The sequence below is a fragment of the Delphinus delphis genome, chromosome 1 (assembly GCF_949987515.2).
Source record: "Delphinus delphis chromosome 1, mDelDel1.2, whole genome shotgun sequence".
NCBI lineage: Eukaryota > Metazoa > Chordata > Mammalia > Artiodactyla > Delphinidae > Delphinus > Delphinus delphis.
This window is the reverse complement of record NC_082683.1, coordinates 140,526,172-140,543,659: the sequence shown is the minus strand read 5'-3', so window position 1 is coordinate 140,543,659 and position 17,488 is coordinate 140,526,172. Positions and strand designations below refer to the sequence as shown.

Below are 17,488 nucleotides of genomic sequence, written 5' to 3'. Positions count from 1 at the left end.
CACCAGTGGGAAATTATGTCAAAGCTGGGTGTTAGCATTTCTGCTATTAAAGAATGACTTAGAAGGTATATATATTTTCTGTAGGCTCGAATGTACGTGTAAATTATCTCAAATTTAAAAGTTTTTTTTTTTTTTGAGACATTTGAAAACCTGAACAAGTACAGTCACCTGTCCCAAGAGATTATGTTTCACATGTTTCGATTCATCCCAGGTCCCCTACCTTGGAGAGAATGGCGAGATGAGCTGGGTTTCTTTGGCCCAGGTAATTATGGGTGGGGGTAAGCTCTTCACTTCACATGGAAGTGTCACCTCTACCCCTGCAAGGACTGAGATCTCAACAGGCTTATCCTGGGACAGTCCTCGTTGATCTCCGAACACTCTGGGCCTTACTAAAATAAACACAAGTTTTGAAAGGGAAACAGTACATTGAAAACAAAGCACACTTTAATTCACACTAAAATGGGGACTACTAATATTCTTCAGTAATTTGCAAAAAGATGCTGTTTGTTCCAAAGTCTCAGGACATGTCTAAAGCTTTCCATTAACACACATCGTGAGAGCTTAAAGGAAAAGGACTAGAAAGTTTTCCTTTTTAGCTCCTTCTTTCAGAACACAATGCAGAGGTCGGCTGAAATGCCCTTCTGGAATCTAGCATCTGTAAAAGCAACCCCTCAAGGCAGAGCACTAACCAAGATATAGCTGAGGTTTGGCTTTGTTTTAACTAAGTTTTAACTAAGTGGTGTTTCTAAAGAGGGTTGGGTGACATAAGCGTACTCCTTGGGAAAACACCATAAAATTTTTCCGAAAGGCTATACAATTCCTCTCCCTTTAAATCAGAATCTAAGTAGAGGAGATGTTGGTTGGCAGGAAAAATGCATTTTTTGTACAAAACTATAAACTTGGAAAAGCAGTTCACTTTAGGGGTACAGCCCTCTAGTAACATTATTTGGGAGAGAAATGTGAGTTTTGGCAGACAGACAGCGTCAAAGAAAAACATTCCTCCCCGAGGGCTCTCACCATAGACAGTCAGCTGCACTTTCCTTTTGGCGTATCCGGCTGCATTGGTGGCGGTGCAGACGTACTCCCCGCTCTCCTCACCTCCAGGGGACACCACATATAGACTTCCGTCAGCCCCTGCGGAAAACTTAGCACTGCTGGTGGAAATCCGCTCGCCCTTCTGCAAAACAACACAGAGCAAAAAGTGTTTTTTAAGATAATAAAGGAGTGACTTAATGTCTGGAAGAAAAGAGAGGAAGAAAAAAATCTCTAAAGGGGAAAATACTAGATTGAAAGAATGCTAATTTGAAGAAAGCTCTTTGTAAGAAAAATTAAACAAACAATGCAAAGGTGACATTTCTTCATACCAAACTAGATCCCCTTCATTCCAAAGCTACTTAAAAGTGGAGGGGATGGGGTTTCTCTGGTGGCGCAGTGGTTGAGAGTCCGCCTGCCGATGCAGGGGACACGGGTTCGTGCCCCGCTCCGGGAAGATGCCACATGCCGCGGAGCGGCTGGGCCCGTGAGCCATGGCCGCTGAGCCTGCGCGTCCGGAGCCTGTGCTCCGCAACGGGAGAGGCCACAACAGTGAGAGGCCCGTGTACCGCCATAAAAAAAAAAAAAAAAAAAAAAAGTGGAGAGCATGAGGTAGCAGCAGATGGGATGAGTGTTTATGCTAAGCCAGGTACCGTTTTGAGCACTTCACATGAATTAATTATGTTAATGCTCACAACAATCTTATGAGTAGGAACTACTACAACCCCTGTTTTACAGATGACAGCATTAAATCTGGGGGCTTGGCAGAGTAACTTGCCCAGGGCCAAACAGTCAGTCAGTGGTAGAACTGGAACTCGAACCCAGGCAGGCAGGCTTGGGGGCCTAAACTCTTAACTTCTGTGCATGATCCCAGCTCAAAGGCCATCCTGTAAAGAAGATTTCATTTTTACATTTCCCTAAAACGCATTAAGCTTCTACTCAGTACCAGAGACTGTGCAGTTTGGGGGATCAGCTTCACCACCATATTTTTGTGCCCAGGATGCAGAAATCTTAATCTTTCAATTTAATTTACGGATGTCAAAACCAACTTCTCTATATTTCAGAGATTTTTAGAAGTATAAAATTAGATGTTATGACAAAATACTTTGGTTGTGACCCTAAATATACAAACGCCATATTTCATTATTATGCCACCATTTTATATTACTTTCTCTCTACCAGATTTAATCTACAGAAAATATGCCACCTTCATGGCTGTTGAAAGATGGAAAGGACTTCCTCAGGAAATGGAAGAAGGAAGTCCTTCTTTCCTCACTGCAAGAACATGAGGAAAAGCCAGAGAACTTCACGACAGGGATATTGAGGGGGATAAATGAGTTCATCTATGTGTCTTATTTTGGCTTCCAGAAGAGCAGAGTCCAAGATAAAGATTTGGAGTCAGGAAGTTTACTTGGAAAGTGATTCCCAGGGGCTTGAAGAGGACAGTTGGAAAGTGAGGCAAGAAGGAAGGAAAGCTAATAAAGGGTTTCACTGCCCTGGTTTCCTCCGTGGCTGGGCTTATAAGCTCAGTGTGCTCGGGGCCCTCTGAGAAACTATGTAGATGCACCCCAGAAGGATTTTTCTGATAGATGAGAAGGGGGACATTTATATGGGACACCTCCCTCTCCCAGGATTTAATGTTCTTGTACTCCCTGACCACTCAGCAGGCTAAGTGGCATTGTGGGGTTTTGGAGAAAGCCCTGAGTCCCCACACTAGAGAGGTACATGCATGAAGAGTGACCCTGGCAGAGAGCATGGAGCAGTCCACCAGAGCTGAGCTTAAGTCAAAAGCGTTTAGGGGATGTGGCAAGGAGTAAAAAAGGATCTGCTACAACATGTGAAGTGCTTAGAAAAGTCCCCGGCGCAAAGAATGTGCTGCATTAGTGTTCACTGTGGTGTTAATACTATTTAAGCATCAAGTAGTTGAATGAACTAAGGACATTTTAAGGTCCCTTCTAAGACGTATGACTATGGGTTTTCCTTTCTGTAAGGTTCTATGGTACAGTGACAAGTTCCATGTATGAAAATATTCAAATACTGTTGTAGCAACACATATTAACAAACATCACTAGATACGTCATTTACCTTGGACCAGATGATAGATGGTTTGGGAATTCCACTTGCCTTGCATGGTAAAGTTACTGGAATGCCTTCAATGGTACTGAGTACCTGCTGTCCATGCTGAATGGTTGGCAGAACTGGAAAAGGAAGCAATATGCAGAATCTGAGCACCCGTCCTTCCATTTAGCCTCACGAGTCTAAAGTTGAACATTTTCAGGATATACGAATATTTCTAAAAACTAGCAAAGACAACCTTTTCTGTTAGAAACGTATGGCAATTTGTAAGGGAGTGTGATAAAGTAAATAAAATAGTTGCAATCTGAAGAATTTAATAAACACTTAAAATCAAGTAGTAAATTAAGTTGATTTTCCTAACAAAAATAAGAGAGAACTGAAGGAAATCGTATTTTCAGGAAATTCAAGCTAGAACTACAGAGTTACACACTTAACATATCTTACACCATTCTCCATTACCCCATTAAGCTGCAGTGAGCTGACTTAACCTCACCTCCAGAGAAATGGACTGTTTAACCACTACAGATTAAATACCTGTCTATACACAAGAATCACTTAGCAAGCTACTAAATTTAACCTCGAAAATAGAATCTATTTTCGTAAAAGGAATTCAAAAGTAAAGCTTGAAAGGCCTCAGGAGTTTACATTTAAAAGTCTAAAATACAAGATTTTAAGTCTATATATATATATATATATATATATATATATATATATATATATATTTTGCGGTACGTGGGCCTCTCACTGTTGTGGCCTCTCCCGTTGCGGAACACAGGCTTCAGACGCGCAGGCTCAGCGGCCGTGGCTCACGGGCCCAGCCGCTCTGCGGCATGTGGGATCTTCCCGGACCGGGGCACGAACACGCGTCCCCTGAATCGGCAGGCGGACTCTCAACCACTGTGCCACCAAGGAAGCCCAGTCAATATTTTTCACTAAGAATGCATATCTTTTGACTTTAGAAAGCAACTAAAGAATTGACATTATATGATTGGAAGCAAAAGGAAAGGGAAGACTTCATCATTCTATTCTGTATATATCTGTTCATCATAACCAACGTGCATACAAAAAATTATCAATACTCAATGTTCTCAAAATAAAGAATTCGATTAAAGAAGCTCCCAGGGACTTCCCTGGTGGTCCAATGTTAAAGAATCTGCCTTCCAATGCAGGGGACACGGGTTCCATCCCTGATCAGGGAACTAAGATCCCACATGCCACAGGGCAACTAAGCCCACGTGCCACAACTACTGAGCCCGGGTGCCTCAACTAGAGAGAAGCCTGTGTGCCACGAACTACAGAGCCCATGCATTCTGGAACCCACGCACCACAACTAGAGAAGAGAAAACCTGCACATCACAGCTGGAGAGAAGCCCGCGCTACACAACGAAGAGCCTGTGCGCTGCAACAAAAGATCCCGCATGCCTCAACGAGGATCCCGCATGCCGCAACTAAGACCCGACGCAGCCAAAAAAAATAAATTAAATAAATAAATAAATAAATAATAAATCTTTTTAAAAAAAAAAGCTCCCATACGTGAAAGTACCTAACATAGCGCAAGGAACGTAATGAAAGCCCAATATATACCAGGAATTTCCTTTCCTTCCCCCAGAAAGATGAGACTGGAGCTGTTCCCTAGAGCTCAAGCACTCACTGTGGCTCTTGTTTTTAAGTCAAATTTCTCTAGAATTATCCCAGCTACCCCGGAGTAGAAGTTTGCCAGAACAAGAGAAACCAGAGACCTCAGTGCAAAAGCTTCCTTTTGAAAGGCTTAGATGAGCTTTGCTACATCCTTGTATTTTCCTAAGGCTGGGATTATTCTTTAGATCATATCTTCTTAAAGAATTGGCAGTAAATTCCCAGCCATAGACAAGAATGTCAGGCTACTCTCTAAAGTGAGAAATTTAATTTCCAGAATCATCATGGAATAGTCAACTTTCAACTTTGCTGTCATTTTATGGCAACATGGAATAAGCCATTTTCTTAAATACATATTCAGTTCGACAGCTATAAAGGCAAGTGGCAAATTTAGGCAACGGTTTTCAAATCTGATGACATTTGAGTATGGAAGAGTTTTTCTTTCCAGATTGTCAATCTATGTAAATCAACATGACAATTAAATAGTTTGTCATTTTAATTTGCACATATTTATATGGGCATTCGTTAATTCAATTCTTCTAAGAATTCTTTGAGAGCCTTTGATTTACAATGTGGTGTTAATTTCTACTGTACAGCAAAGTGACTCAGTTATACATATACATATATATATATATATATATACATTCTTTTTTAAATATTCTTTTCCATTATGGTTTATCTCAGGATATAATAAATACTCTTAAAAGTGGAGAGGCAGAGTGATGAAATTAACATAAATACAGAGGTATACAGAATTTGTGATACTGGATCACATCCAACTCAAAGGCAAATCTGTCCTCTAAATAGCTGTTTGGTTTAGTTCATGTCAAATGCTGGGTTAATTTTTCTTAATCTTATTAACTAAATCAGTTACTCATTTTGGCCTAAGATGGATGAAACGATGTTGTGAAATGACCTTTTAAACTTTTAACTGGTAAAATTTTTTGCATCTTGATAAACCACATCATTGGTTCGTCTGCCTTCTCCATACTCCTTGGATCTGGCAGACATCACAACTAATCATGTCACTCTTTCACCCAAGTGAAAATTGATATCAGAATTCTTCTCAACACAATATTCTAGGCAGTTGCTAGATGCCAAAGGGAGATGACATGAATGCATTTCTACCGTAGACTCTCAAACTGGTCCATAAGCACCCTCCGCAAAATGTATGGACTGATCTTCTTTAAAAAATGGTTAAACACAGCTATACCCAATTTGACATTATGTATTTACTCAACTCATTTAATGTTACTTTGGTATTTCTTCAAGAACATCTCACATAATGTTGGTGGAGATTGGTACAAGATTGGTATAGGACTGAAAGAGGTAGAAGACGCTATTTACAATGAGAAGCACACATTAAAAAGATGTCCTGTATCCACTGAAAATTTCAACAGAACAAGCAAAACTTGGAAATTACTGGATTCTCCAATCCAGGCCCTAAAAAAGACTGAATCAACTACTAAAAATAAATGTTCTATTCTACTTTTATCCCTGTACACAGAGCTAGTTTTTAATACGACACTTTAAAAAGCAAAGTCTTTAAAGGAGATACACAAAAGAAGTTACGACAATTTCTTAAGCTATGAAGCTGTTATTTATTGAGATGTAAAAAGTTGGTAACGGTTACTCACGAATGGAAAAAAGATGGTTTCTGGATTTTTTTATTTGTGACCTTTAAGTTATTTAACACGCAAAAAGATTGTTTGGAGCACATGAAGTGGCCTTTAGAAAAGTTTAGGTCATTTCTAGCAAACACACAAAGGGGTCATTAGTAAGAAAATGCTTGTGGCACAATCCGAGAAGAAGAGGCAATTTGGATGGCACAGTAAGTTCAGCTTTCCTGAAATTAAAATGTACTTTTAAACATAACTCTTTGAGAGCTGAGTTCACTTTTATCAATTAAGAAACCACTTACAAAAGCCCCTGGAGAGACTCAGCAAGTGACTCCCAATAATGTCCTTTTGTATATACAGAAAAGGGAAATCTGGAAACAGGCTTAACAATGTAAATATTGTTCAAGAAATAAGGCTTTTTGTTAAGAATAACAATTAGGAAAGATATCTGCTTCTTAAAACTAGAAGAACAGAGTTATTTGATTTAAAGATATGAACCCAGCTTTGAACATGGTTTGGAAAGAATTATGATGGGTGCGCCTCTTACCATGCACGTCCACAGTGGTAGTTTTGCTAATGGTTCCAGCAACATTACTGGCCACACAAGTATACTCGCCCCCGTCCTGCAGCCGAGCTCTTTCAACATGGAGACTCCCGTCACTGCGTACAGTGATGTAAGGATTTTGGACCAACTTGAAGGAAAAAAAAAAAGTCATTTTTAATTAAACAGGCAATATTGTGTAAGCCCAAACCAGATCTGCTTTCTTCTCCAACTGGGTTATTAAATGTGTTATAAAATAACAAAATATTTTAACACCCTTAAGTGAAAAATGATGAGAATAAAATGTTACCAAGAGTAGCATCAATTGTATGTCACTGTGATATACCACCAAAAATCCTACCCACTAACATCTGTCAGAATTATGCACATATTGGAAAGGGAAAGAAATAGAAACAACACTAATTCCCTGTTTCTGTAATTTTTGTTATCACGAAGGACCCAAATTTCACTTTTACTTTTGGCTTAATTTGTTCTTTTTCAAGAAGGCTTTACTACCACTTCCAAGCCATCTGACATTTTCATTCTGGCAAACAGGCATCATTCAAGCTGAGAGAATGTGACTTAATCTCAACATGCACCCTTTTCAGTGACAGATACAAATAATATTAGAGGGCAATGTATGATATAGGAACTGCATGAGAGAAGGCTGACAACGGTTTCCGTTAAGAATCATCACCTCTAACTCTGGAACATTTATGCATTTTGTTCAATCATAGGGTACTTTAGTGCTGAAACAGTATCATCCTATGTTATAAGGGCATTTATTATTGAGTGAGGTGCACTCATTTTTCTCAGGTTTTTATGCAAATACAAACAATTTTACATCTTATCCTATGGAATCAATTCACTTTATTTGGTACTTCAATAAGGGAGTAAGTCTAAATACTCTGGAAAATGGAAGGAAAAATGCTCTGGACGAGGTGAAAATTTATTGCTATAGATAGCATGTTTACAGAATAATTCCTTACAACTGTGAAAATTTTTCGCATTCCTTCATAATCAAAAGTTATGCATTGAAAAACGACACAAAGTAGATCCACATTTTAAAATAGTTCACAATAAAAGAATGTTTGACGATAACAATAAAGATTAATATATAAAATGAAAGAATGTTATGAGAATATTAACATTTTATTATGTCCTGCAAAGAAGGATATAAAATATTTAAATCCTATGGAAAAAAACTTCATACTTGCTTCAGTTATTACATATTCTGAAGAGAGTTTACTAGTTACAAAATTATAAAAATTACACCATTGACTATTTCTCCATCATATTAATTTCAAAATAATATGAACTGCATAAACATGTTAATACTGAAGAAAAGTTTTGGTACACTTAAAAAATATATGTTTGTATATTTATTACATTAAAATTTCAATGTTTGGAATACATTGCCTCTTACACAAGAGGCAATATATGAATATGAATTCATATTACGCAAGAGGAATATGACTGCATGGATTTAAAATGTTCTTACCATGGCTGAGTTCTTAATCCACCGACGTTCTGGAATGGGATTTCCAGCCAATAGAACACAAGGCAAAGTCAGCTGCTGTCCTTCAATTACACTGGTCACTGAAGGGCTGATTCCGATGAGTGGAGCAACTAAATCAGAGAGAGAACACAGGCACTGTCAATGTTATTTCATCCAAAGGAAGGCAAGCTCTTTTATAGGCAAAGATGACTACTAATTATGCTATTAGAAATGGAGTTTTCAAGAATAAGATTTTTAAATGTACACGGGTATGAATTGGAAGATAGAGATAAAGGACCCTTCTAAGCAGAGGGAATGGCAAGAGGACAGGTAATAGCAAAGAAGTAGAGAAAGTAAAAAAGAGTAAGTCTATGGCATGAAAGGGCAGAAAAGTCAAGCCAAGAAATTTGCAATGTATTCAAATGGAGAGTGACTGAAAGCATGGATAAATAGAAGAGTGGAATCATCAGAACCATTTTCAGGAAATATCAATCTGAGAACTTACCGGACAAGGGAAAAGTCGAAGGGATAAGATTAGTGAGGAGGCTGTCATAACAGCTCAGGCAAATAAAATGAGGTGGACTCTTAGATGGAAATCAGGGAAGTAATTCTACATAAATCAAAGCAAAATCTCTAAGAGAGTCTTCTTGGGAAATTTAAATATACGTAGATGAATTAAGGGAGATACATAAAGAAAATTTTATAGAAGTGTATTAATGAGATTTAAAAATCACAATAAATGGTGTAATAATTTAAACAATGTAGGACTAGTGCATAAATAGAATTCCAAGGAATAGACATAAGATTATAAATTTAGCACGTGACCAAATGGGTATTTTACTCAGTGGGAAGAGAACATGCAATAAAAATATTAAAACAAGTGTCTTACTACTTGGAAATAACGGATATTATATTCTTAACTTCATATCATACACAGAAATAATTCCATGTGGACTAAAATAATAAGTGTAAAGAAAAGAACTAGAAAAGCACACCACCACAACATGTGTGTGTGTTGTGTGTGTGTGTGTGTACTCATACTTAAGACTTAAATGAATTTATTCAATTGACCTTCATTTCTTCAAATGAAAGATAAGGAGCTTGAAGAGGATGATCTCTATTTCCAGTTCTAACATCATGAAATATGAAATAGGGTGGGGAGAAGGAAGGCTAATGTAGTAATCAGATGTTTACCTGGGTTTTTTTTGGTTTGTTTTTAATGGTACAGGCAAGAGATGACGTACTAAGAGGAGTCTGATGTTTTCAAAAAGTGTGGTGTCTAAGTACTTAATTGATCTTACCAAGTCCTGTCACTGTTACTGTTGCCTGGGACTGGATCTTTCCAAATTGGTTTTCAGCTTCACAAATATATGTTCCTTTATCACTTGCCCATAAGTCTAAAAAGAAGAGATTATTTACTCATTCAACATCATCTGTGGAGCATTAACTATGTGCCAGGCACCGTGCTTGTGATCTGGTAGTTCCCATTCTAGGGGAGGAGACATACCTTGAAAGCAACAATCGTACCACAGTGTGATGACTGCTCTAATTTGAGCTTCAGACAAGGAGCTATGGGGGCACAGAGACAGAAGTGACTGATGGCACAAGGAGGAGTTCGGGAAGGATTCACATAGGAGGTAATACCTAAGCTGTACCTGAAACAGTAGGTAGAACAGAGGAAGGGCAGTCCAAACCTAATGGGCTGCAAAGGCAAGAGCATGACTTGAAAAATCGTGGTCTGTTCAGAGAATGGAAAGCTGCAGTACCACCCTGGGGGCGTTTGGAGGTTTGCAGGGGAGACTGCTTTCATTGGTCCAATGATCAGGGGAGTCTACTGGCAAAAACTAGGGAGACAATGCATGGGGGGGATTCACGAAAGGAACAATATCCCAGGTTCACCAAGACTTTTGAAGGCCCCACTGGAAATTCATGGATGTGATGACTTTGTTTATAATTATTTGAACCTACAACCTAATTCTGTATAAGTGGAAGAAAGAAAGAACTCTTGCAAGAATTGCCCGCCATTTCAGAAAATCACTTCACCAGCCTGGAGTTTTTGAGTCATCAATCCCATATTTCTGTATCAGTCTACATTGTAGCTCTCAAATTCATGGTGATATACATAACATGTATACATATTGTATGAGCATTGCCAGAGTATTATCTATTTAAATACATATTATTTTAATAAAAATTACTTTCCTTTGTTTTCCTTTGTACTATATTTTGCATGTTAAAATAATTTTTATTATGTACGTTGATCAAATACATAGAATTTTCAGAATAATAAAAAGGATATTTATAAAATATTTAAAATTAAAGAGTGTGTTAGGGGACTAGGATGAGGATCGCTGGGTTACAGGCCGTGTGGGCACAGTCAGGAGCCTGAAGATGAAGAGGTAGTCTGGTGCCTTATAAAACAGCAAAGTTTTACCTTATGAGCAACTGGGGAGTCAAGAGAAGATTTTTAAATAGGGGATTGATCGTCACCTTTGCAACTATCTTAACTAAAATAGGCACAGTTTAATCTATTGATAAGACATTGGCAGAGAAAAACACAGCTTTCCATTATGAACAGTTCCATACTATCCCAAATAAAGAGCAGTGACCAAGTTTCTACTCTGTTAACCACATGCATATAACTGCAGAACTGCATCTGGTAAGCACAGTGTTCACTCTCAAAATTAGCAAACATGCATTTGCCAAGGAAAGCTCAGCAAATCACCTAGTTAATAAGTTATACATTGTTTCTAACCAAGATAGTCTCCATATTATCAACTCGGGCTAATTTCTGTAGAAATACAAAATACCAGTGAGAGCTAAGTTTCTCATCACTAGTTTCCTTTTAGATGATTTAGTTTGAACAACTGGGCAACCATCGGTGAATACACTGCCCTCCTTTATTCTTACTTTTCTTTCATTTCTGCTAACTGATTTGTTTTCAGGTCTCATTTGTTTCCCTCTGGGTTGTTTCTCATCACCACCATCACCCTACCTACATGATCCTCCCCATTCTTCCCTCCCGCTCCTGTCTCCTCATATCCTGCAGGGGAGCTGTTCTGAAACAGTACTTTCACATGCCTTTTCGTGCCTATGAAGCTTGGGGGTCTATTTTCTACCTCACCAACTACATTTCTTCACCTGCACATTTCAGTTCCTGCACAATCTGACCCAATCTAATGAGTAATTCTGGTAGGTACTTTTGTGACCATCCACTCAGACAGTAGATTGTAAAATGCCTGAGTGAGGAACCCCATATTTGACTTCTGTCTTCACCTAGCACAGAGCTGTAAGCACTTGTAATTAGACAGTTTAATTTGTACTGAAAGTTTAAGTGGCTAATGCACATTTAATATTGTTAATAAACATGAAAATCACTTATTGGGGGCTTTCTACAAAATACCCTAAAAATGCAATTTTATTAAAAAAAAATCAATTAATCATCTAAATGTTTTTACTCCTCTGGTGCCAGTATCCAACTATTCTTAACAATATTTGAAAAAGTACTAAGGGTTTACAAATATCTGAATGCTTAATAGCTTACAGGTAAAAGTTTGGGATGTGGCATATTTGACTTTTTAAAAAATGTTTTGCTCCAGATAGATATAGCTTTTAATCAAAAATTTTTGATAGTGTATAGTGTCCCTATGTGGTTATGTATTCTTGGCCCAAAATTAACATTAACTAACTACTAGTAATATTTTACCTTTCTATACAACAGGTGGTACAAGAGTCAATAAAATGTGATTACTTATCCACCTACAGGCCCAGGAGACTCTATTTGCAGTAAGAAACAATGAGATATGAAGAAAGTCATATTGCTTCATAAATCTATATGATATAGTAATGACATAAAATTGAATAAATGTTATTCATTTATGACAATTCCTAGATATGAGTTCAGTATTATTTTAAAATGAAATGCAACAAACAAAATATGTTGGCACGATTAATTCACTATTTTAAACATAGCAACACCTATGTATAAAAATGTATAATTTATATGTATATATTTGTATAAAATATATTTCCTTTAACCTACTTGAAATAAAGAGAGCTCCTGTTCTTAGTTGGCTGATGGAACTCACTGAAAAAGGTCTTGAGTAGATGGGCATGTTGTCTAATCTTCGCCATTTAATCTTTGGTTCTGGATAACCCTGGACATAGCAAGGTAATGTCACATTTGAGCCAATTTCCATAGACACATCAGCAGGTTCTTGTATAAAAACTGGAGGTGCTAGAAGATATTTAAAATGAAAAAGAGTGGTCATTGGTATAGTATACATGTGCCTTAAATATAAATTATTAAACTATCAACAGATTGAATTCAAATCAAATCATGGTTCATATAATATTATAAATATATGCTTTAAGTATTCCTGTCTGCTACTGAAATAGATTTTTTAAATAAATGAATAGAGCAACAAAGAAGTTCAACTATTTCCTTAAAGTGATAAGATGGAAAGGGTGGGAATTTAAATCAAGATTTCCTTAACTAAAGGGAATCTTTCATTTTTGGAATTTGTTTTCAATTTTAGTTTATGCCATACTCCTCAAAACTTAAAATTTTCTTACAAATAAGTCTGCCTTGCAATGAAATATTTTTGACACTTTCCAAAACTTACTTCTTTAGGCTGAATTTTTAAATAAACTAATTATATCAGAGTTCATTCTTCAATAGATCACCATATAACAAGGTAACAGTATTTAATCTTAAATTATATTCTTGGTGTATATCCCATTCTTGCTTCTCAATATCTTTCACTTTTTTTTTTTTGCATTTTTGAGTTAAAGAAATTGAAGCTTGAGAATCAATAATTCAAATTAAAGTAACAGAATAGCATTTGATAAATGGAGAATACGGAGTGCTTAATGTTAGAGCTAAGAAATGATTCAGAAATTATAAAATTATAAGTAAGACGTCTACACTTATCTACATAATTTAGGTAACCACAGAAGTCAGGGGGAAAAAATCAGAGGTAACAGGCATACCCTGGAAAACAGAGGAATGCAATATAGGGAGGATGCTGTCAGAAGGCCCAAATAGATGAGGCTCTCAGTATGTCCCACGGAACTTATGAGTAATAATGTTTGAGGTATCAGGCAAGGAGAAATACATAAGCTACTATTAGAGGTAATAGATGAAACCTGCTCTTGTAGGACTCTAAGAGGAAGTACCCTAGGGATGTCTCCTTGATAATGTCAAGATTAAACAATGGTTAGGAACTACAACAACTATCACTTATAGAGCCAGAGACTCTGTGAAGTCCTCTTCCTTAATTACCTCATTTGATCTTCAAAATATCCCTATGAGGTAGGTACTGTTATTACCCCAATTTTATAAAACTGAGACAGAGATAGTTTATTTGCTAAGTGTCACATGGAGTTGAACAGTGGAACTAGGATTGAAAACCAGGTTGATCCGACTCCAAAGTCACAATTCTTTATCATTTTATCAGCCTCCCCTTTTCCATGGGTTCTTATAACTGCCCATACTCAAGCTGGTTTTCAGGCTAGTAAGAATGGGTGTAGAGATCACTTCTCTCCTTCTCAACAGGAATTCTGGGACTTGGATGTACAGCTGTCTCCCAAGTAGCATTAGTGCTTTATTAGCCTGGGCCAAACGACCTCCTTTAACTTTACAGCCACATTTTCGATTATTTCTCCATACAAATCTTATTCTCTGGACAATCAGAACGTACTCGTCTCCAGTCAAGGATGGACCTTTCCGAAATCAGCAACTGTGTTACCACCACCCCTTTCAAATGGGATGTCTGCTGTTGATCTCTGGCTACTGAGATACTGACAATTCTTGAAGGCAGTTCAAAAGGCCCTTCCTCAATGCCATCTCTTACCATCCTAAATGGATATGATTTCTTCCCTCTCTGAGCTTTCACAGAACTCACTCTACACCACTCTCACGGCAATGGCTAGATTCAGCCTCTTACTAGACTATATGTTTGACTTCCCCCAGAGAATTTATATTTGTAACCACATTTTTACCTTTTACAGCAACTAACATGGTACTTTGTGTATTATACATGGCTGCTAGATATTTGTGAATGATTGAATCAATATTAAAACACTTCAACAATAACCTTGCGCGTGTGTGTGTGCATTAAGTGTATATGATGATAACATTGATCCAGTACATTTGAACTTGCAGTTTTGAAGAAACATGGCAATTTCAGAAGTGTAATTGTTTGTTTTTTGAAACTACATAAAATTAAGTTAAATACTACAGTTGAGCAATATGTTTTTAAAAAGAAGTTATGTACCTGTGTTTAGATTTCTCTTACATATATATGGGAATTTGACTAATAAAAATAATAGGTAAAATAAACATATTTAAAAAATAGTTTAGAAAGCAGCTGACTCTGTGCTTATCTTACGTGTGTAAGGCCTAGTTACTTTTCTCTGGAGTGATACTAGTCATTTATTCCAGAGCCAGCTGCTTGTCTGAAACAGAGAGGTATAAAAATCCCAGGATATGTTAGGCTCAGAGTGTGAACAGCTGAATATGGAGATTAGACAGAAAATAAATTCCAGAAGAGCAAAAAGATATGCAGAAGTCTGGGATTGTTCAAGTATTGGGGAGGAAACCAAGCTTACTGACATAAAGAACGTGGCCATCAGTGAAAATGGAGACAAAATGAGAATGTTCAGATGTAAGAAAGCCAAGAACAACTAGATTTAAAAAGGATAGGGGGCAGAGTCAAGATGGTGTGTGGAAAGACATCGAGTTAGCATCTCCCCACAACTAGGGTGCCTGCCGGTGGCTGGTGAAGGACCCTGACACCTAAGGAGATGGGAGGAACCCCCAAGTGAACCAATAGGACGTGGGGGGACTGAGGGGGGAGAAGAAGTAGAGGCCAGACAGGATTGGCACCCCTGAGGCTGGGGAGATCAGGAGAGGCAGGTGGGAGGGGCCCTCCGGGAGGAGCAGAAGAGAGGAGGGCATTTGCCCTTCCCACTTGAGTCCAGGAAGCCTGCTGGGCTCCCAGGTGAGGTTCCCCACCCTCTGAGACCAGGGATGGGGGGCAGGCCTGGGCCACTTCTGTTCCTTGAGCCTAAGCCCCAGCCCCCGACAGCCCCCAGGGCCTATTCCAGCCCTGTGGGTCCTAAGCATAGGCGCTGCCCACTGCCCAAACCTCACCCTTGCTTAGGTCCCGCCCTCCACAGCCAAGGCCTTTACCCCCCTTTTTTTTTCTTTCTTTTTTTTTTTTCCCTTTCCCTCCTCTTTTTCACTATTGTGGTACTGATGTACCTTCCACTTGTTGATTCATCTAGATTTTTATATTCTTTCTAACATATCTGTTATTTCCTAGCCTAATTTTATTTTTCACTTTGTTATTGTTCTCTCTTTTTTTATTTCTTTCTTTCTTTCTTTTTTTTTTTTTGCCACCCCATGCAGCTTGTGAGATGTTGGTTCACGAGCCAGGGGTTGGGCTGAAGCTCCTGCAGTGTCAACTCCGAGTCTGAACCACTAGACTAACAGAGAATAGGGGTATTCCCTCAGACTCTAGGGAATATTCATTGGAGTGAGGTCTCACAGAGGTTCTCATCTCAGCACCAAGAACCAGCTCTACCCAACAGCCTACAAACTCCAGTGCTGGAAGCCTCAGGACAAACAACCAGTAAGACAGTAACACAATCCCACCCATTTAAAAAAAAAAACAAAAAAACATGAGATGGCAAAAAATATGTCACAGCTGAAGGAGCAAGGTAAAAACCTACAAGACCAAATAAATGAAGAGGAAATAGGCAATCTAACTGAAAAAGAATTCAGAGTAATGATAGTAAAGATGTACCAGAATCTCAGAAATAGAATGAAGGCACAGACTGAGAAAATACAAGAAATGTTTAACAAAGATCTAGAAGAACTAATGAACAAACAAACAGAGATGAACAACACAATAACTGAAATGAAAAAAACACTGGAAGGAATCGATAACAGAATAACTGAGGCAGAAGAACGAATAAGTGAGCTGAAGACAAGATGGCTGAAATAACTGCCAAGGAGTAGAATAAAGAAAAAAGAATGAAAAGAACTGAAGACAACCTTGGAGACCTCTGGGACGACACTAAATGCGCCAACATTCGAATTATAGGGGTCCCAGAAGAAGAAGAGAAAAAGAAAGGGTGTGAGAAAATATTTGAAGAGATTACAGTTGAAAACTTCCCTAACACGGGAAAGGAAATAGTCACCCCAGTCCAGGAAGCACAGAGAGTCCCATACAAGATAAACCCTAGGAAAAACACACCAAGACACATATTAATCAAACTAATAAAAATTAAATCAAAGAAAAAATATTAAAAACAGCAAGGGAAAAAACAAAAAATAACATACAAAGGAATCCCCATAAGGTTATCAGCTGATTTTTCAGCAGAAACTCTGCAGAAGGCAGTGGAAGGATATACGTAAAGTGATGAAAGAGAAAAACCTACAACCAAGATTACTCTCCCCAGCAAGGATCTCATTCCGATTCAATGGAGAAATCAAAAGCTTTTCAGACAAGCAAAAGCTAAGAGAATTCAGCACCACCAAACCAGGTTTACGACAAATGCTAAAGAAACTTCTCTAGGCGGGAAACACAAGAGAAGAAAAAGACCCACAAAAACAAACCCCAAACAATTAAGAAAATGGTAATAGGAATATACATATTGATAATAACCTTGAATGTAAATGGATTAAATGTCCCAACCAAAAGACACACACTGGCAGAATGCATACAAAAAAAGACCCATATATATGCTGTCTGCTAGAGACCCACTTCAGACCTAGGGACACATACAGACTGAAAGTGAGGGGATGGAAAAAGATATTCCATGCAAATGGAAATCAAAAGAAAGCTGGAGTAGTAATACTCATATCAGATAAAATAGACTTTAAAATAAAGACTGTTTTAAGAGATAAGGAGGGACACTACATAATGATCAAGAATCAATCCAAGAAGATATAACAACTATAAATGTTTATGCACCCAACATAGGAGCACCTCAATACATAAGGCAAATGCTAATAACCATGAAAGGAGAAATCGACAGTAACACAATAATAGTATGGGACTTTAATACCCCACTTAC

General features: G+C 37.9%; 1 protein-coding gene across 1 annotated transcript in view; it reads right to left on the bottom strand.

Annotated features, from left to right (window-relative positions):
* HMCN1 (hemicentin 1) overlaps nt 1–17,488 on the bottom strand; it is a 519,438-nt gene that overhangs the window by 255,061 nt on the left and 246,889 nt on the right. The window contains exons 16-22 of the mRNA XM_060035358.1: nt 12,444–12,638; nt 9,703–9,798; nt 8,405–8,532; nt 6,910–7,054; nt 3,118–3,230; nt 1,018–1,177; nt 221–389 (exon numbers count right to left, since the gene is read on the bottom strand). Coding sequence (XP_059891341.1) covers nt 221–389; nt 1,018–1,177; nt 3,118–3,230; nt 6,910–7,054; nt 8,405–8,532; nt 9,703–9,798; nt 12,444–12,638 — 1,006 coding nt within the window. The remainder of the gene's footprint in view (nt 1–220; nt 390–1,017; nt 1,178–3,117; nt 3,231–6,909; nt 7,055–8,404; nt 8,533–9,702; nt 9,799–12,443; nt 12,639–17,488) is intronic.